The 21,908-nt window shown below is 37.7% G+C and overlaps 1 protein-coding gene across 2 annotated transcripts in view; it reads left to right on the top strand.

Annotated features, from left to right (window-relative positions):
- DHX9 (DExH-box helicase 9) overlaps window positions 1-21,908 on the top strand; it is a 56,189-nt gene that overhangs the window by 11,928 nt on the left and 22,353 nt on the right. Inside the window, exons 4-12 of one of the 2 annotated variants that reach the window (XM_029935233.1) lie at window positions 12,566-12,680; window positions 14,318-14,430; window positions 15,093-15,241; window positions 17,616-17,662; window positions 19,286-19,422; window positions 19,787-19,876; window positions 19,974-20,135; window positions 20,277-20,354; window positions 21,277-21,468. In XM_029935233.1, the coding sequence (XP_029791093.1) occupies window positions 12,566-12,680; window positions 14,318-14,430; window positions 15,093-15,241; window positions 17,616-17,662; window positions 19,286-19,422; window positions 19,787-19,876; window positions 19,974-20,135; window positions 20,277-20,354; window positions 21,277-21,468 (1,083 nt within the window). Of the gene's footprint in view, window positions 1-12,565; window positions 12,681-14,317; window positions 14,431-15,092; window positions 15,242-16,667; window positions 16,763-17,615; window positions 17,663-19,285; window positions 19,423-19,786; window positions 19,877-19,973; window positions 20,136-20,276; window positions 20,355-21,276; window positions 21,469-21,908 lie in introns of those variants that run through there. The other variant, XM_029935234.1, reaches the window with a different exon arrangement.

Raw genomic sequence — 21,908 nt, 5'->3', positions numbered from 1 at the left:
GACAGAAGATAACGCCTTCTCTTAAAGGTCTCTGGAAAGGATTATAATCAGCCCCCAGATGCCTCTTTCATTAGCCTCTTTCTTGGGCCACAGTCATGATGATTAGCTAGTGGGCTTCCTTTGCAGATAAGACTCCACTCCTGGGTCTTTTGCCACGTTTTTATGCCACGGGTGTAGTAGCTGTTCAAGCTTGTTCAATCAGCAAGCTTATTCAGTACCCCTGAAACTTATAACATTGTGTGTCAACTCTACTCAAAAAAAAATTAAAAATAACTCTTGTTCTATTGGTTATATAGACCTGTAAGATCTAGGAGCATAAGCTTCACTGGGCACCTTAGTGAGCCAGGCAAAGTAGAGGTTCCCTCTGGCAGCAGTCATGAAATTTGGGGCCACAGACAGGTTTTTGAGCTCCTACCTGAGTAATGCTGATTATTACAGTCCTTTGTGACAAGGAACACAAGCTTTGCTGGCCTCCAGAGCTATGTGATCAAGAGGCATCCCCTATGCAGCAGCCACAAAAGTTGAGGCACTAGGCACATGTAAAAGGTTCTTTTCTGGGACGTGCTGGTGCTCTGAAGCATTCAAAGAAAGCACCCACTGGTCTCCATTTCCTGGTAGTGTTCCAGCAGATTTCTACATGCCTACCCATTGGGCCAAGATTTTAATATAAGCAGGTGCTTCCTTTTGCTTTAACTCTGGGTGCAGTTGGCTGCTTCTGAGTTGAGTTTTGGGGCAAGTGAGTCCAAGCACACAAGTCCTTTAAGAGGCATTTTACAGATCACTAGTGTCTTGTGGATCTTGGAATGTGAGATCTGTTGGGGTTTTTTGGTTTGGTTTTGTTTGTTTTTTAGAGAAAGCATGAGCAAGGAAGTGGGGTGGGGACCTGTGTGGGGGGAGAGATAATCCTAATGCACTGTTAGGGCTGCTACCATAATTTGGCTACTATAAATGATCCTGTGGTAAACATAGGGATGCATGTATCCTTTCAAATTAGTGTTTTTACAGTCTTTGGATAAATTCCTAGTAGTACAATTACTGGATCACTAGTTCTATTTTTAAGTTTTTGAGGAACCTCCTTACTGTTTTCCACAGTGGCTATAGCAGTTTGCATTCCTACCAACAATGCAAGAGGGTGCCCATTTATTCATATCCTCACCAGCACTTGTTTGTTGTGATTTTGGTTTTAGCCATTCTGATAGATGCAAGGTGATAACTTACTGTGGTTTTGATTTGCATCTCCTTGATGATAAGTGACATTGAGCATCTTTTCATATGTCTCTTGGCCATCTGGATGTCTTTGGAGAAATGTGTGTACATGTCTTCTGCCTATTTTTTAATTGGATTGTATATTTTTTGGGTGTTAAGTTGTAACAGTTCTTTATATGTCTTGGATACGTCATTTGCAAATATCTTCTCCCATTCCCTAGGTTGTCTTCTAGTTGATAGTTTTCTTTGCAGTGCAGAAGCTTTATGTTTTATTTAATTATTTATTTTTTAATTTCCTAAAGGCTTTTTTGGGTTTTTGTTTTGTTTAGTTATTTTGAGAGAGAGAGAGTACATGTGCCTGCAAGTGTGGGAGGGGCAGAGAGATAGAGAATGCCAGGCAGGTTTTGCACTGTCAGTGCAGAGCCTGATGCGGGGCTTGAACTCAGAAACTCATGACCTGAACCAACATCAGATGCTTAATCGACTGAGCCACCCAGGTGCCCCCAGCACTTTTTATTTTGATGTAGTCCTGATAGTTTCCTTTGCTTTTATTACCCTTGCCTCAAGAGATGTATCTAGAAAAGTGTCGCTATGGTTGATAGGAGACATCAGTGTCTGTCCTCTCTTAGAGGATATTTATGGTTTCTAGTCTCACATTTAGTCTTCCATTCATTCTGGGTTTATTTTTGTGTATGGTATGATAAAGTGGTCCAGTGTCATTCTTTAGCATGTAATTGGCCAGTTTTCCCAACACCATTTGTTAAAGAGATGGTCTTTTCCCCCGTTGTATATTCTTTCCTGCTTTGTTGAAGATTAATTGACCATCTACTTGTGGGTTTGTTCCTAGGTTTTTTATTCTGTTCTTTTGATATATGTGTCTGTTTTTGTGCCAGTACCATACTGTTTTGACTACGGCCACTTTGTAATATAACTTGGAAGTCTGGAATTGTGATACCTCCAGCTTTTTTTTTTTTTTTTCCCCAAAATTACTTTGGCTATTTGGAGTCTTTTTGAAATTCTGTATAACTTTTAGGACTGTTCTAGCTCTTTGAAAAATGCTATAGGTATTTTGATAGGGATTGTATTATATCTGTAGATTGCTTTGGGTAGTATAGACATTTTAATAATATTTGTTCTTCCAGTCCATGAGCCTGGAATATCTTTTCCGTTTCTTCATGTTTTCAGTCTTTCATCATTGTTTTATAGTTTTCAGAGTACAGGTTTTTCACCTCTTTGGTTAGGTTTATTCCTAGTTATCTTATTTTTGGTGCAATTATAAATGGGATTGTTTTATTAATTTCTCTTTGTGCTGCTTCCTTGTTAGTGTATAGATGCAAGGGGTTTCTGCATATTGATTTCGTATCCTGCAGCGTTACTGAACTCTAGAAGTTTTTTTGGTGGAATCTTCAGGGTTTTTTATCTGTGCTATACAGTCATCTACATATAGTCAAAGTTTTTACTTCTTCCTTACCAATCTAGATGCCTTTTATTTCTTTTATTTGTTTGATTGCTATGAGTAGGACTTTTAGTAGTATGTTTAATAAAAGTGGGGAGTAGACATCTTGTCCCAGACCTTGGGGAGAGAGCTATCGGTTTTTCACCAGTGAGTATGATGTTAGCTGTGGGTTTTTCCTATGTGACTTTTATTGTGTTGAGGTATATTTCCTCTAAACCTACTTGGTTGAGGGTTTTTATCATGAGTTGATATTGTGCTTTGTCAAATGCTTTTCTATATCTGTTGAAATGATTATCTGGTTTTTATCCTTTTTCTTATTGATGTGATGTATCACGTTGATTGATTTGCGAATATTGAACCACCCTTGCATCCAGGGAAAATCCCACTTGATTGTGGAAAATGATGTTTTTTAATGTATTGTTGAGGATTTTTGCATCTGTGTCAAAAATAGTAATACTGGCCTGTAGTTGTCTTTTTTGTAGTGTCCTTATCTGGTTTTGGTGTCAGGGTGACACTGGCTTCATTGAATGAATTTGGAAGTTTTCCTTCTGTTTTTTGGAATAGTTTGAGAAGAATAGGTATTAACTCTTTAAATGTTTGATGGTATTCATCTGTGAAGCTGTCTGATCCTGGACTTTTGTTTGTTGGGAGTTTTTTTTATTACTTATTCAGTCTCCTTGCTGATAATCATAATGTTCACAATTTCTGTTTCTTCCTGCTTTAGTTTTGGTAGGTTTATGTTTCTAGGAATTTATCCATTTCTTCCAGTTTGTCTAATTTATCATAATACTTTATCATAATATTCTCTTAGAGTTGTATTTCTGTGGTGGTGCTATTTGGCCTCTTTGAGCTGTGATTTTTTTTGAGTCCTTTCTCTTTTTTCCTTGATAAGGCTGGGTAGAAGTTTACCAATTTTGTTGACCTTTCCAAAGAACCAGCTTCTGGTGTCATTGATCTGTTCTATTGTGTTTTTAGTTTCTCTATTAATTTCTGCTCTGATCTTATTTCTTTCTTCTGTTGGTTTTGGGTTTTCTTTGTTGTCCTTTTTCTAGCTCCTGTAAGTGTAAGATTAGGTTGTTTGAAATTTGTCTTGCTTCTTTTTTTTTTTTTTTTAATTTATTTATTTTTTATACAGAGAGAGACAGAGCATGAGAGGGGGAGGGGCAGAGAGAGGAGGAGACACAGAATCGGAAGCAGGCTCCAGGCTCTGAGCTAGCTGTCAGCACAGAGCCTGATGCGGGGCTCGAACCCACGAACGTGGGATCTGACCTGAGCCGAAGTCGGAGTCTTAACCAACTGAGCCACCCAGGCGCCCCTGTCTTGCTTCTTGAGATAGGTCTCTAGCTATAAATTGTACTTTATTCTTAGAACTGCTTTTGCTGCATCTCAGGCTTTGGACTATTGTGTTTTTATTGCCACTTTTTTCCCCCATGCACTTTTTGATTTTTTCTTTGATTTCTTGGTTGATCCATTCATTGTTTAATAACATTTTATTTAACCTCCCTGTATTTTTGGTCTTTTAAGATTTTTTTTTTCCTTGTGGCTGATTTTTAGTTTTGTAGCATTGTGGTTAGAAGATTTGCATGGTATTACTTCGATCTTTTTTAATTTGTTGAGGCTTGTTTTATGACTATTATGTGATCTATTCTGGAGAATGTTCATGTGCCCTTGAAAAGAATGTATATTCTGCTATTTTGAGATAGAATGTTCTGAATATCTCCAGTCCATCTGGTGTAATGTGTCATTCATAGCTACTGTTTCCTTGTTGATATCCTTTTGGATGATCTGTCCATCAGTGTAGGTGGAGTGTTAAATCCCCTACTATTACTGTTTTACTGTTGATTACTGCTTCTGTTATTACCTGTTTTATGTATATGAGTGCTCCCACGTTGGGTGCATAAATGTTGTATCTTGTTGGATTGTCCCTTTTATTACCATATACTGTCCCTTTTTTTGTCTCTTGGTACAGTCTTTGCTTTAAAGTATGTTTTGTCTACAGGTACCTGGGTGGCTCAGTGATCAGCTGACTTCAGCTCAGGTCATGATCTCAACAGTTTGTGAGTTTGAGCCCCACATCAGGCTCGCTGCTGTCAGCACAGAGCCCACCTGAGATCTTCCCCACACACACCCTCGCCCCTCCCATGTGTGCGTGCGTGCTCTCTCTCAAAAATCATAATAATAAACTTACTTTTTCCTCTGACATAAGTATTAGCTACTTGGGTTTTGTTTTTTGGGGGGTTTTTTGGTTTTTGTTGTTTTTTTTTTTGACATCTAAATATTTCTCCACCCTGTCACTTTCAGTCTGCAGGTGTCTTTAGGTCTGAAATGAGTTTCTTGTAGGCAGCAAATACATGTGTGGTTTTTTCTCTTTATTCACTCTGTCACCCTATGCCTTTTGATTGGAATGTTTGGTTCACTTATATTCAGATTATGATAGGTTTTGTTGCCATTTTTTTTAACTTATTGGGGTTGGTTTTTTTTTTTTTTTTTTACATTTTATTTATTTTTGAGAGACAGAGCTTGAACAGTGGAGGGGCAGAGAGAGAAAGAGGCACAGAATCTAAGGTAGTCTCCAGGCTCTGAGCTAGCAGTCAGCACAGAACCTGATGGGGCCTCAAACCCACGAATCGCGAGATCATGACGTGATCCGACATCAGATGTTCAACCACCTGAGCCACCCAAGCACTCATGTTGTTGTTTTTGTAGTTTTTCCTTTCTTCCTCTCTTTCATGGTTTGCTGGGGTTTTTTTCTGTAATGTATTTAGATTGTTTTCTCTTTATTGTTTGTATCTCTATTAGTGGTTTTTGATTTGTGATTGCCATTAGGATGTATATGATATCTTCTGCATATAGTAGTCTATATTAAGTTGATGGTTTTTTTTATGTTCCAACCCATTCTTTATTCCTTCTCCCTCCCACATTATATGTATATGGTGTCATATTTTACGTCTTTATTTTCTGAACCCCTTGACTGATACTTAACAGAATACTTTTTTTTAATGTTTATTTTTAAGAGACAGCATGAGAGGGGGAAGGGCAGAGAGGGAGAGGGAGACCCCCCCCCCCAGGGTCCCCAGGAGCAGACCCCAGGCTCCGAGCTGTCAGCACAAGAGTCCAACATGGGGCTCGAACCCACGAACTATGAGATCATGACCTGAGCTGAAGTCAGGTGCTCAATTGACTGAGCCACCCAGGCACCCCTTTACAGAAATACTTTTGACTAGTTTTGTGTTTCCTACTTTTCATACTTCACTTATGTATGGTCTTTCCACTCTTAAGAGTTCTCTTTAATATTTCTTATAGGGCTGGCTTAGTAGTCTTGAACTCCTTTAGCTTTTGTTTGAGAAACTCTGTCTCTCCTGTTCCAAATGATCGCTTTGCTTGGTAGAATATTCTTGGCTATAGATTTTTGTCCTTTTCAACATTTTGAATGTATCATGCCAGTCACTTCAGGCTGCCAAAAATTCTGCCGAAAAATCTAAGAGCCTTATAGGGTTTCCCTTGTATGTACCTGTCTTTTCTCTTGTTGCTTTTTTCCCCCCCTTTATCTCTACTTCTTGCCCCCTCAAGGGGGGAGACGCGCCCCCTGTGGCCTGAGGCCTGGGCTTCTGGGAGACTGTGGACTACGGCTGTATTTATAGGCAAATCTCCTTGGTTGCCCTTAAATATATTTACTCCAGAAACAGCCCGTCACCTTCCTGAGGCCATCGAGAAGAATCAGGAGGGTGTGGAGGAAGAAAACTCCTCGGGAGGACCCACACCCCTCCCTTGGAGCAGCTGCTGCTCCCCTCTGCCTGCCTCCAGGGTCTCACTGCGCTGCCCCTTTAAGGCTAGTCTTGAAGACCACTGCTTTCTCAAGTCTAGGGAAGTCCCAGAATTCGGGCACACAGTGAGCTGAAATTTTACTGTAATTTTTATGGAATAAAATTTAAGCAAATATTTACCCCTGGGGGGGGGGAACGCCTTTATCTGTAAAAGGCATTTATTCTGAGAATCTAAAATTTGGACATGGAATATTGAACTGTTTAGAAAAGGCCTACACAGGATTTTGTTGTTTCTAATACATTAACAACCTAGTAAGAGGACAAAATAAAGACTTTAAAACGATATCGCTCCAGTTTGTCTGCAGTTACGGGATTTAAAATATTCCTGTTCTATTGAGGTAAAAGCTGCAAATTTTGGTAAAGTTAGAAAAATTAACAAATCATTCCCAAAAAAATACAAAACCGAAAAGGAAAAAAACAAAATCATGAAACACAACCAAACCCTAAGCTATAGCTTTCTTGGTACATATACAGTAACTACAAAAAAATTTTCATTCAGAAAAAGGTACTTTAAAAAACCATTCCCTCTTAGAATTCTCAGTCGGGGAGTTGAAAATTCAGCGGGAAGGATGGATACAGATGAATCCGCCCCCGCTCACTCACCCGGATTGTGTCTTAATGTGGACTTCTTTTGGTTGATTTTGTTGGGGATCTCTGTATCTCCTGGATCTATAGTATCTGTTTTCCTTCCACAGATGAGGGAAATTTTCAGCTATTATTTATTCAAATAAATTTTCTATCCCGCTTTCTCTCTCTCCTCCTTCTGGTATCCCTAGAATATGATGTTACTATGCTTGATTGAATCATGGAGTTCCCTGAGTCTGTTCTCCTTTTGCATAATTCTTTTTTCTCATTTGTTCAGCTTGATTATTTTCCATTCCTCTGTTTGCTAGGTAGTTTTTTTCCTTTTCTTCTTCCATCCTGCTGTTTATTCCATCTTCATGTCTGATTGGTTCTATTTTATGTTTTCAAGCTCTTTCATAAGGGTCTCACTGATGTCCTACACTCTTTTCTCAAGTCCAGCTAGTATCTTTATGATCATTACTTTAAAATCTCTATCAGGCATGTTATTATACCTGTTTTGCTTAGGTCTCTTGCTATAGTTTTATTCTGTTCTTTCAATTCTGACATGTTCTTCTGTCTCCTCATTTTGCCTAATTCTTTGTGTCTGTTTCTGTGTTAGGCAAGTCAGGTATGTCTCTTGATCTTGAAAGTAGTAGACAGGATGTGTACTTTTAACAAAGAGACACTGGTCATCCTCCACAGGGGACTTAGCTGTCACAGAGACTTGAGTTGGCCAGGCCCACTCCAAAAGTGTGTAGAGACAGGTGGTTAACACCCTCTTTCCCTCTACCTTCATCTTCATTGATGAAGAACTTAAGAGAAAAATCCTTCCTGTTCAGATCAGGCTGCTCTAACAAAGTATCATAGCCTGAGTAACTTATAAACAACAAAAACATATTTTTCACACTTCTCAAGGTTGGGAAGTGTAGGTTCTAGGCTCTGGCTGATTCAGTGTCTGGTGAGGCTCTCCTCTCACCATCCTCACATGGCAGAAGAAGCAGAGCTCTGTTTTTTAAATAAGGCACCAGTCCCTCCCCCCCATGACCTAATCCCCTTCCAAAGTCTCTGCCTCCTGCCACATTGGAGGTTAAGATTTAAAAATACTAATTTGGGGGAGACAGAAGCATTCCATTCATAACGCTTCATCACTGAGAAACAGGAAGTTATCCCACCTAAACCCGTCAAGTCTTGAGGAAGAGATTTTTTACTTAGAGAATGAGGTAGAACAGAAGTGGCCAAGGTGTTGGAAAGGACAAATTGGCAACAGTCTTGCCCAGTTTTGGTTTTTTTTCCTCCCTGGGTCTTGGCTGTCAGAGCCATCCCTAGAATAAACTGTACTGTGTGTGCCTTCATAGCCCTAACCTTGGAAGAACACTGTGCCTCAAAATATGTGCTATCTGTATAAAATAAAGAAATCCTCCAATTAGAAAGATTGAAAGTAAAGACAAGAGTAAAGGTATATTAGGCAAATGAAGTACAAAATAAATAGGAGTAACAATATTAATTTAAAAATAAACTTTTAAGAAAGCAGAAAAAACAGTTCACAATTTAACAATCTTCATCTACTATTAGAAATGCTAATGTATATACTGGTAAAACTAAAATGGTAATGTGAGAAAGTAGCAGAGAGACCCAAAAAAATCCTAAACATTTGGTTTTGAATGAAAATTAAAAATTATAGACTGTAGAGTCACCTGAGTGCCTCAGTTGGTTAAGTGTCTGACTTTTGCTCAGGTCATAATCTCACAGTTCGTGAGTTCGACAGGCTCTGTGCTGATAGCTTGGAGCCTGGAGCCTGCTTCAGATTCTGTCTCTCGCTCTCTGTCCCTTCCCTGTTCACGTGCTCTCACTTGCTCGTTCACTCAAAAAATAAGTAAACGTTAAAAAAAATTTTCTTTTTAAATAATTACAGACTGTGTAGGTTAACCGTGTCAGAACTCTGGAAGGCCAGAGGAATTGTCATTTTTCAAAGGAACATCAAATAGTTTTATTATTGCATAAGCAGTAGTTTTTCAAGTGAGCAATTCAGTAATTTTCAGGTCAGGAAAATAGAACAGATCTAGAGTATGAAGAAATTAATAAAGAAAATCAGAAATTGTAGAATTAGAAAAATAAAAGTGATGAGTAAAAATTTAAACAACCCTTTGTGAAAGATCAGTAGTCCATCCAAGCTTAATTAAAAAGATAGTAAATACTATAGATTCATACTCCTTTATCAGAAACCCATGTGCTTAGGTGAGTTTGAGAATTTGAATTTTTTCATATTTTAGAAAAGTAATATGGTACACATACCATGTCTTACATGACACTTCCAACACATCTGAAGCAAAACCCTGTATTCAGACTTTCTTGCCACATCACATGAGTTTTATAAGAGAAAAATACTATCTACTCATTGGTTGACTTAGAGGTTTAAGAAAAGCATTTGATAAAATTAAATGCTTGTTACAAATAAAGTACTTAGAAAAATAACTTCCTTGACGTGTTGAAAAGTATCTTCTAAAAGTTAGTATTAGGGGCGCCTAGCTGGCTCAGACAGTGGAGCAGAACTCTTGATCTCAGGATTGTGAGTTTGAGCCCCATGAGGGTGGAGAGATCACTTAAAATCTTTCGGGGTGTCTGGGTGGCTCAGTTGGCTGAGCGTTTGACTTCTGCTCAGGTCATGATCTCATAGTTTATGGGTTCTATCCCCACATCTGGCTCTGTGCTGACATCTCAGAGCCTGGAACCTGCTTTGGATTCTGTCTCTCTCTCTCTGCCCTTCTCCATTCACACTGTGTGTGTGTGTGTGTGTGTGTGTGTGTGTGTGTGTGTGTATGTGTGTCTGTCTCAAAAACAGATAAGCATTAAAAAAAAATGTAGTTTGTAGAGCCTTTAAAAACAATGTGACAGATTTTACTGAAGGATAGTGTTAAAAAGTCTTAAGAGTCCGAGATTTTACCATACTTGTAACGATTTGTAACGATTTTACCATACTTGTAACTTGTAACGATTTAGCCTAATGGCAGAAGACACAAGACTTCTGAATCAGAAACAAAGAATGTTACTACTCATGGGATAGCAGGCAGCTTGAGCTTCATGTTTATATTGGTTCCCCCAAGTCCTTAAATCTTTTGGGGACGATATGGAGCAGGTCCAGATGGATACTGAGGGCACAGTGAGTTTGTATTACACTCAAGATACTTGGGAGGTTAAGAAACTGGCAATCTTAAGAGGGAGCTGCTGGCAAAACTGCCACCCTATCTTACTATCCTAATTAAACAAACCTCCCTACCCTGGAGGAAGATCTTATCTCTAGCTTCCAAGGTTATCCTTGAAAAGATGTTTAAACGACCTGGAGAGCCACAAGATACTCAGAGAGAATTATAAAATTATCTCAGCAGATAGACTTGATGAAATACAGAGCCATACCCTGTTTCTGGGTGGGAGGTTGCATTACCATGTCTGTCTGTTCCTTGTTAGGAAGCCCATTCTCCTTGAGTAAATTGGATAAATTTAACATTATTTGATAAATTAATTTAAAAAGTTAATTAGGAAAAATAACTTCTGAAAAATAGCCAAGAAGAATTTGAAAGTTAGAAATACTAGCTGATCCTTAATGAAGACTATTATAAGATTACAATAATTGTGTTTACATAATACTATTTCTAAGTTAAAATATTTATAAAATAATGCAGAACAGGTTTTGGGCAGGAAAGGCCATCTTATGGAGGCTAGCACAAGAAGAAACTAGATTTGACCCAGAAACAAAAACAAAATAACCTTTTTGGGCAATAATCAGTATTAACAAAGGTAAAAAAGGAAAAGGACAAAACTTGTGACTTGTATGACAAGGAATTAATAGCACTAAAATGTTAAATTTTTAGAAATTAATGAGAACAGTGGATATCCAGATAGAATAATAGGCAAAGGAAATGTAAAAAAAATAGTTAGCTGCTGTAACAAAAAACTAAGGTAATATTGGTAAGCTGTAAAATGCTTGCTGTAATTCCCAGAATTGAAGAAGATATGGAAAAATAGATTGTAATATATTTAGTGCTGGCGCACATATAGAAGTGCAATTTTTCTGCAATGCACTATGGTGCTTTTTAAAACGGTCGTGCCTTTTAGGTTTAAAATTTATTTAAGAGAATGTTTAGCATTTTTATTTATTATTGAGAGACAGAGCGTGAGCATGGGAGGGGCGGAGAGAGGGAGAGACATAGAATCTGAAGGAGGTTCCAGGCTCTGAGCTGTCAGCACAGAACCCGATGTGGGGCTCAAACACACAAACCATGAGATCATGACCTGAAGTCAGACACTTAACCGACTGAGCCACCCAGGTGCCCCATATTTAAATTTTATTTTTAAGTAATCCTTACACCCATCATGGAGCTTGAACCCGCAACCCTGAGATCAAGAGTCCATGCTCCACCAACTGATCCAGCCAGGTGCCCTAGATATTGATGCCTTTTAACCCAGGAATTTTTTATTTTAATTTTGTTTTTAATGTTTGTTTATATTAGAGAGAGAGCAGTGGAGGGCAGAGAGACTCAGACAGAATCTGAAGTGTCAGCATGGAGCCCTATGCAAGACTTGAGTTCACAAGCCATGAGATAATCTGAGCCAAAGTCAGGCTTAACTGACTGAGCCACCCAGGCACCTCTCCCAGGAATTTCACTTAAGTGAATCTTTGATGAAAGAAATAAGCCAAAGTACAGAGAATCTATTGCAGTGTTGTTCTGTAATTTAAGATTGGCTACAAGCTAAATATGGTATTCCTTAGATATGTACTACATCCGTCTATGGAGTAGTAAGTCATTAAGATTCACGTAGATTAATATTTAAAGAAGTAGAAGATGTATATAAAATATTTTTCATTTTCTTGGAACTTGATGTTCTCTTTGGAAGTCTTTTCTACTCATACTCTTTGTTGTCTCCTCCCTAGTTTCATACCTCTTTTCAAATGTCACTTAGGAGTATGGCTTTCCTAGTTCACTGCATCTGAATAGTAATCTCGCATAATGCCCCTATTTTTTTCTGCTTAATTTTTCTTGACAGTATTGTATTGTCCTTGACGTAGTATGTGTTGTTTAGCTCTGTAAGAATGTAGAATTATAATACAGCTATTTGAATATAGCTCTGTAAATATAGGACAGTTGTCTCTTTTGTTGATTTTTTTTCTCAGTACCAAGAACTAAATAGAAGGGTCCTGACAGATGCTTCTTGAATATGGAATGTATTTATAAAACAAATAATTGGAGAAAGATTAACTATATACCATAAACTGATAGCACTTTTTGGGGGAAATCTTAATTTGTTTACATATTACACATAAAATCTCCATCTGGAGAATCATGAATAATTTTTATTGCCTTTTTTTCTGCCTCAAGTGAGAACATAATACTGAAAACAAAGATATTAATATTATGGAGATAGGAAAGAGTGACATGTGGGCCTCCTTTACGTGTAAAAGAATTTACTAGTCCCTGTGAGGGTGAAATTACTGACACTGCCTTGTCTCTTCCTCTTGCAGGTAGCACCTCCCCCACCTCCACTTACTGATACACCTGATGCCACGGCAGATGCGGATGGGAATTTGCCAACAACCATGGGAGGACCTCTTCCTCCACATTTGGCTCTTAAGGCAGGTAAGGGACTTGAAAGTGCACATCTGACAGTGGATAAGATAAACATGATCCTGCTTGGTTAATGATCTCTTTCTCATTGGATGAAAGAAATTACTACAGTAAACTCAATGTTGAGAGAATTCAGGGCCTTCATCAATTTACAAATACCACCAGTGATCTCTCTTATGAAGTGTGGTATAGCGTAATTCCTTGCTGTCATTAGCTTTTACAAATATTTTCTTAAAGTTTCATTTATTTTGAAGAGCATGCGCTTGAGTTAGTTAGGGCAAATAGGGAGAGCGAGAATCCTAAGTCTGCATCACACAGCGCAGAACCCAGTGCAGGGCTTGAACTCACCATGATACTATGATATTATGACCTGAGCCAGAATCAAAAGTTGGATGCTCAACTGACTGAGCCACCCAGGTATCCCCAGCTTCTACTGATTTTTTATCTCTGGCTAGATTTTGCACAGGCTAGAACATTTGATTAAAGGGTCTTATTTATTGCTGTTTCTTTTTTCTTTTATACTTTATTTTATTCATTTAAGTTTATTTAACTTAAAAATTTTTTTATAGTTTATTTATTTTTGAGACAGAGAGAGACAAGCATGAGTGGTGGAGGGCAGAGAGAGAGGGAGACACAGAATCTGAGACAGGCTCTAGGCTCTGAGCTGACAGCACAGAACCTCACGTGGGGCTCGAACCTACGAACCATGCGATCATGAACTGAGCTGAAGCTAACCAACTGAGCCACCCAGGCGCCCCTAAGTTTATTTAATTTTTTAAAGAGAGACTGCTTGAGTGGGGGAGGGACAGAGAGGGGAAGAAAGAGAATCCCGAGCCCGTTCCGCATCACCAGCACAGAGGGTGATGCGGGACTTGAACTTAGGAAACTGTGAGGTCATGACCTGAGCTGAAACCAAGAGTTGAATGCCTGAAGGGCTGAGCCACCCAGGCACCCCTATTGCCCTCTTATTTCTGACTTACTACTACCAGATATATTAAAGACTTGTTTACTTTATAGATCCAAGGTGTTGCTGAATTCTATATATTATCAAAGCTTTTATTGGTCTGCCCTGTGTAGGATAGATTAACTGGGATCTTGGTCAAGCTACTTAAGTCAAAGATCCAATATTTATGAAATGAGAATAACAGTAATATTTACTTTGTAAGATTGTTGTGAGGAATACATTTTTTTAAAAGGATGTCACAATCTTTGTAGAGTTAATAGGCAGTATTCACTATCTTTCTCTGCTTTCTTACCAAGATCACTTTCTTACACCTTTTCAGCTTCTAATCCCCATCACTACGTTAACAGATTTCTCTCAAGTTGATAGCTAGCAAAGAAGCAGTTGTAACATTTAATCAGGTATCAAGTTTAATCAACTTGAAAATGTATGGTAGGTGGTCAGTAACTTATGGTCACTGCCAATAGGTCTCCCTCTACATACCAGCCTTGGGATTATCAATTTAGACCTATACTTTAATCATGAAACACTTTTCAAGTAACTTATGAGGATTTAGGGCCCATTTCCAAATCATTGAAACTGGCTTTTTAATTACGGAATGCCAAGATCTAAGAATATTCTTTATAATATTTAGAATCTTTATACAGTTTGATTCATTAAGAGAATAATACCTTTCTTTCCTTACTAGAAAATAATTCTGGAGTTGGGGCCTCTGGCTATGGTCCTCCTGGGCCCACCTGGGATCGAGGAGCCAACTTGAAAGATTATTATTCAAAAAAGGAAGAACAAGAAGTACAAGCGGTAAGGCTGTCATCCTTTGTCACATATCTGGGATTGTGACTTAGTGCTTGATTCACTGCAAGGTTCAAGATATTCACAGTTTAGTAATTTGATGATTCTTTTAAATTGTCATTTGAGACTACTTGTTTACACAAGACAACATAAACCTGATCTACCCATTAACTCTGGTCACGAGGATTGCCTATGAAATAAAACCGTATTTTTCAGGTGGTAGAATGTGTCTTCATCTGCTTTACAGGAACTGTTGTTACTTCAGTAAACCTCATTTCGTGAGCAATCAGAGTAAAAATGTCTTACTAGGACAGCTTATTTTTCCACTTAATATATTTAAAGTGTTAAAACCAACACAATTCTGTCAAGGTTTCTTAGGAACAGTTTAAGTACAGTACATTTAACTAATAGCTTGTTTATACAATAGAACCACCAGATGCAGAAAAAGCTAATTCTGGTTCAAAGTTGACTAGGATTACTCTGTCCATGCAGAGCCAGACACAGGGCTCAAACCCTTGAACTAAGCTGTGAGCTAATGACCTGAGCTTGAAATCAAGAGTCAGACACTTAACCAGCCAAGCCACCCAAGCACCCCCAAATTTCTTTACCTTAAATATGCATAACTAAACTAAAATTAATGGAGCCAAATTTATTTATCGTTGGTTCAACAGACTTTAGAGTCCGAAGAAGTGGATTTAAATGCTGGGCTTCATGGAAACTGGACATTGGAAAATGCTAAGGCTCGTCTGAACCAGTATTTCCAAAAAGAAAAGATCCAAGGAGAATATAAGTACACCCAAGTGGGTCCTGATCACAACAGGTTTGCTTGTTTCAGTCTTTTCCTTCTGTAGTAAGTTAGGTTGTTCTGTATATTCATTGTTCTATTTTTGTACATGTTCTCTGCTTCAGTTTTTGGATTAGAAGTGAATTGTGAAAACACGATAAGTTGCACAAGAAAGATTGTCCTGGATTTGTAATTAGTAGTTTACTAGCATTTTCACTTAGTGTTTTAGAAGTTCTGCAAACATTCGCTGTTTGTGTTGCTAGACTTTTGAGGTTCTCCTTTGTGTCTGTGAGAGGTAAAAATCATAGCCCCAAGTGGTGGTTTGTCCCTAATGGGCTTAAAAATCACCCCCAAGGTGGTGAGTTTATTAATGGTCACTATGGTATTGTTAAAGGTACTTACAAGGATTATTTATTGGGTCAGGTTAGACACCTCAATTTCAAAGTCTTGGGTGTAAATTGCCTTGCATCTAGATCCAAATTTCCCTTTAGCTTTGGAAGTTGCCAACTCTTTAGAGTTCTGTTGAAGTCTTCAAAGGCTTATTGTAAAGCTGAAGGATAGCTTCAGTCTGTGTGTGTGTGTTATATTAGCCTGCGTTTATCCTGATAAATTTATAAAACTGAACGTAAAGGGAGGTCATTGTAACAGTTGACAGTATGTTTCTCAGCCTGCTTGCTGTTCTTCCTGAGAGCATTCCAGGGTGTAGTAATTATTACTCCCAGGAAGGCTCATATGGATTAGACCTTCTGGGGGCACTGCATTTTTTTATTGGAAGGGGAAAGAAGGCTATGGAAACCTTCTGGATGATCTAATTTGCTGTCCTTTATGTGAAATAAATTATTCAAAATGCCTTAAAAGTATTTTCCTTGAAAATCAGAATGTTCTCCCTTCATTGCATCTAGTAATCCTAAAATAATTATTACCAAAATAAAAATTTGACACTATGATCAAAATGATGTTCAGAGCATGGTTCTCCCTGCTTCCTACTGTTTGTTCAATCCTGAATTCTCAAAATACAGAATTCTGACATCAGACTTTTTAAAACCCTTGGAGGTTATAAAAGAAGGATCCATTTGTTGATTTTTCTTTAATATGTTGTCCTTCTGAACTGATTGAGCTTATTGTCACTTGGTGACTTTAAGAACAGATTACTTAAACAAAGCTTGTTGTAAAACAGGTTTTGATACCAATATGACTCCTGATTCAGAGAATTGAAGAATTCAGGATACAACAATGAGGGAGGCAAAAGACTACTGGGGGAGCTAGGACAGCATCCTCTTATGTCCTTTATTTAAAGGCATAACAGACAGCAACACCAGAGGTCTGTGTTCATACACACATGTGCTGCTGCTTAGGCTGAACTAAGCAATCACATGGAAAACTATTGTAAACTGATTTCTGGTGTCGCTGTTCCCCCTAGGTGGAGGAGAATGAGATTGAGTGCTGACTTTAAGCCTGGCTGAGAAACATACTGGCATCGGTGTCATTAATGAAAGGGTGGATGTTGTTCCCCTGAAAGCCAGTGGCCTTTGACCCCTGAAGCCGCTGTGCCTGAAGGTCAGTTCACAAGAGGTATAGGAAGGAGTCTAACATTTATTTTTTTCTTAAGCCTTACCTAACCTTTTATTCAAAGCACAAAGTCAAGGCTAGAATGTACCTGAGCAGTGGAAGGATCAGATAGCATACAGCTTTCAAAGGACAGTTTTTGCTTTATCGAAACCTAAATTTATTCCCTAGAATCTGTTAGCAATTTTAGTTCTAATACCCAAAAAAATGAACAAACAAAACCCTTGTTCTTTAATTTAAATAAGTGTAATATAAGTTTTTTGTTCTCAAGGGCTGCTTCCAACTGCAGGCAGATACCAGATCCCTGCCTCAGGAGCCACAGACACATGCATAGTATTTGTATGTTCACATGTATGTGTTCATGAATGCATATATTCAGCGTATCTTAACAGATTGAAATCATTAGTAGGTGGCCCATGCAAAGCAATCTTAAAATAATCACAATTATAATTAAAAGAAATTGGGGCCTATTTTATTTCTTTGCCCCAGGCTAAATGGAAAAATTCCTTTTCATTGAATATGTTCTAGCTATTCAGACTGCAACCTTTGGAGTAAGTAACATAATCTAAAACCTTAACATTTTCTTTTTTGTGAACAGTTGGCTTGTCAACTTCGATTATGGTTGTCTTGTGCCATGTTGTACATTATTTTAAGTTTACATATACTTGATTTGTTCTAGGATTGAACAGAAATAAGTATTTACAATGGTTTTTTTTGTTTGTTTTGGTTTTTTTTTTGCTGTGAACTTGCCTAAGCAGTTGGAAAGCCTGCCTGATTTGGGAGTCCTGGATTTAGTAATTTGTCACAGTGAAATTCCTAACCTTGTTTGTATATGTTGTTACAGGAGCTTTATTGCAGAAATGACCATTTATATCAAGCAGCTGGGCAGAAGTAAGTATTACTGTTTTTGTGATATTCTGAGTCTTCTATGGTGAAGTAATACAGTCTTCAGCCACATATGTGTGAAGCTTTATTAACTGAAAGAATAGTAATTGAAAGGTAGCATCTGGGGTATTTTAGAATATTAGTAATTCTATGAATTAGGGGGCTCAGTTTCCCAGTTTGCATGTGAAAAAAAGATCATGTTAGTATATTTCTTAGTATATTTCAAAGGGTAAAAAAAAAAAAAAAGATGGAACGTAGGCTATTTAGGAGTCTGCCAACATCAGAGAGGTTTAAAACACTTTTTTTAATCTTTCTACCTGAAAGTGTTTCCCACTTTGTTCAGAAACTAGCTAAGTGAAATTTAGAAAGGAGTAAGGTAAATGATAGCATTTGAAGCCAAAGGTTGGGTGTGTAGCATTTCAGAGTCCTAGAGTCAAGAAGAGGTGAGGAAGTTACCCAAAGTAAACATAAATAGGTTGGGGTTATTCATAAAGGAAGTAAACAGGCAAAGATCTGATCATGTATTCTCTATTCTAAGACTAGAAGTTTAAAGCAGGCAATGTTACACTTGAAGGAACTAGCCCTGTGTACATGGTTTTGTCACTAATGTTACTGGGACTCCATTCACTTAACCTGCAAATTGAGAGAAACAGCCTAAGATTCTTCCAGCTTTAATTCTGCAACTGACACCAATGATTTAAATTTATAGTATATGAAAGACTTTTCTCATAAAATCAGACCTTTAAATCATCAGAAGACAATGTTGAATTTTTTTATCCTAGACTTTAAAAATAAGTTAGATTTAGAGTGGATGATGTTAAGGAAAGAGGATAAAGGCATTCTAACTCGTGCCATTTTCTTGAAGAATTTGAGTAACTGCTGGCTTCTGTGTGGTGCCAGGAACAGCAAACTATAGGCCTCTGGCCAAATATAAGCTCACTACCTGTTTTATAAACAAAGTTTTATTGGAACATAGCTACAGTCATTTGATTATGTCAGGGGCTAGCAATCTTTTGTAAAAGGCCAGATCATAAATATATTAAGCTTTTTGGGTCACAAATATCACCTTTTGTTATTTTTGCCCTATATTTATAACCCTTCTAAAAACAGATAAGTCATTTTTTAGTTCCTGGGCCTATAGTTAGTCAAACTCTAGTTTGTATTGTTTATCGATGCTTTCATGCTTTCAAGGCAGAGTTGAGTGGCTATGACAGACTCCATATGGCCTGCCAAACTTAAACTATTTATTATCTGATTCTTTATAGAATATCACTGACCACTTTGGAACCATTTTTATTCCTTTGCTTATTCTGTTTTTCAAAAGTTAAACTATGTTTTCTTTCTTTGTTTTAATACCAAATGATAACAAATAATGACAACTTTGTTGAAATAGGTTAACTGCTTTTATAATGATGATTTGTCTGTGTTTTTGTATCATCCTGTAATCAAGATAATATACTATTAATGGAATTGCTCTTGGTTAGCAGTTAGAATGAAAAGAACTTAGAACCGACTCTTATTTTAAGGGGGGATTTTTGTACCTAAGCCCCTTAGTTGCTTACGATGAGATTTTTCTTTACTCAGGTGATTTATCCTATTGTTTTTGGTAATCCTGACCTTAATTTATAGGAATTTTTGCACGTGAACATGGATCAAATAAAAAACTGGCAGCACAGTCCTGTGCCCTGTCACTTGTCAGACAACTCTACCATCTTGGAGTAATTGAAGCCTACTCTGGACTTACAAAGAAGAAAGAAGGAGAGACAGTGAGTCTTCAGACTTAATAGCCCAGAAAGATATTCTAAGATTCAATTTAGCTTTTGATTTGTATTGGCTAAAGAAGTTTAATTCATAGTTTTAGGAATCTTACCACAAGAAATGGATATGGCCCATCTAATCCTCTGTCTGGCGTGATGCTTTGTTCAGAGTGGGCAATGAGTAAATAATTATTAAAGTGCTTCTTTCACGACAGGGAACTGACCTATTATTAGTTTTAGGAATATTGTAGACCTTGTTAACCATATGCTCTTAACATTACTATAGTAGTTTCAAGTAGTGTTCATATGTATATTACATAATTTTTATTCATATGTATGTTACATAATTTTCATGGTTATCCTTTTTCGGTAGGTGGAGCCTTACAAAGTTAACCTCTCACAAGATTTAGAGCATCAGCTGCAAAACGTCATTCAGGAGCTAAATCTTGAGATCGTGCCCCCAGTAAGCATACAGTTATTTAATATACGTTTGTATTGAACATCTCTAGTCAGATAAGTAACTGGTATTGCTTTCTTTTGTTTTTCTTATTTTTTACTAGCCTGAGGATCCTTTTGTGCCTGCTATACTTAACCTTGGCAAATTGGCTCAATTTGAGCCATCTCAGCGACAAAACCAAATTGGTGTGGTTCCTTGGTCACCTCCGCAATCCAACTGGAATCCTTGGACTAGTAGCAACATTGATGAGGGGCCATTGGCTTATGTGAGTGCAACATTGTTTTTGAACTCAGACTCCTATCTAAGCTTTTGAATATATTTCATTAAGATGCCCACATTATAAAAATTTTTCAGTTTAAAGCTAAATTATGTGCATTTGTTTGACTGTTGCCTTCCCATTTTACAGGCTACTCCAGAACAAATCAGCATGGACCTCAAGAATGAGTTAATGTACCAACTGGAACAGGATCATGATTTGCAAGCAGTAAGTCATTGAAATATTTAGATATATTGTGCTCAGAGCTTCAGAACTGTATAGGTATGGGCAAAAAACAGTGAATGATACATTTTGCTTTTCTAGGAATGTATATCAAAGGTATTTATCAAACCACTAATTGTAGTTGCCTCTTTGGATAATTGTTTTGAGTTAATGGCCTGGGATTTTTTATTTTAATGTTTATTTTTGAGAGAGAGAGACCCTGCCTGAGCAGGGGAGTGTTAGAGAGGGGGGGAGACCTAGAATCCGAAGCAGGCTCCAGGCTCTAGGCTCTGAGCTGTCAACACAGAGTCTGACGAGGGGCTTGAACTTGTAGATGGCAGGATCGTGCATGACCTGAGCCAAAGTCGATACTTAACTGACTGAGCCAGCCACCCAGTGCCCCAAGGGCCTGGGATTCTTAATGTAAAATGTTATAAGAAAGGGAATATGTATGGAATGTTCAGGGAGAAAGGAAGAAAATAAGGATGTGGACAATGCCACAAAATAGGTTCCTCAGAAGTTAGTGAAAAGAGGTAGTTCTGTTAGAGAGATAAAAATGTACATTGTTTTATGGGGGAAATGTGGGGTTTTTTTGTTTTTTGTTTTTTTTGTTTTGTTTTTTTAGAGATAGAGTGCACAAGCAGGGAAGAGGAGAAAGAATCTTAAACAGGCTCTGTTCAGCTCAGAGCCCAAAGCTGGCAGGGCTCGATACCACTACCCTGGCATCATGACCTAAGGCCAAAATTAATTGTCGGACACACCACCAACTGAGCCTCCCAACTGTCCCCCAAAAGTTTATTTAGAGTATGGAGCTAGTAGAAAGGAATGTTTTTTATAGAGTTAGGAAATTTTTTTTTAGGATTAACACAGTTGCTTCTAATGTATACATTGGTAGAAATTTGACTGATGTCTAACTTTTATAAAACAGATCTTACAGGAGAGAGAGTTGTTGCCTGTGAAGAAATTTGAAAATGAAATCCTGGAAGCAATTAGTCAAAATTCAGTTATCATTATTCGAGGTGCTACTGGATGTGGTAAAACTACACAAGTTCCACAGTTTATTCTCGATGACTTCATCCAGAATGACCGAGCAGCAGAGTGTAACATTGTTGTAACTCAGGTAAGTAGTAAGCCAACTTGGAAGGACAGTGTCTTGTGTTGATAGAGTTTGAGAGCTGAGAAACCTAGAGGCCAGGCTATTTCTAATTCTTTGATTAACTCCCCTTTGTAGCCACATAAGGTATTGAAATTGGTAGAACATGAGAGCATTTAAAATTAAAAAAAAAAAAAGAATTTAAGTCTTACTCTAATTTGTTTCACTGATGGGCTGAACTAAGCCATGTAAATGATTTCTTTTTGTCTGGGCTAGAGGAAGTCTTTCGGCCTTGAATCAGTCAGAACTGAGATTACTTTCTCAAGTGCACATGCAATTCTATACTGTTTTCCAAGATTTAAAGTTTATTATGACTCTAAGATGTACCTATTTTACTTATTTCCCCTTCAATAAATTAAGGTACAAAAAGATATTAAATAAATTGCCCAAGTTATTAACACAGGATG

The sequence above is a fragment of the Suricata suricatta genome, chromosome 3 (assembly GCF_006229205.1).
Source record: "Suricata suricatta isolate VVHF042 chromosome 3, meerkat_22Aug2017_6uvM2_HiC, whole genome shotgun sequence".
Lineage (NCBI taxonomy): Eukaryota > Metazoa > Chordata > Mammalia > Carnivora > Herpestidae > Suricata > Suricata suricatta.
This window is presented reverse-complemented; position numbering and strand designations above follow the sequence as displayed.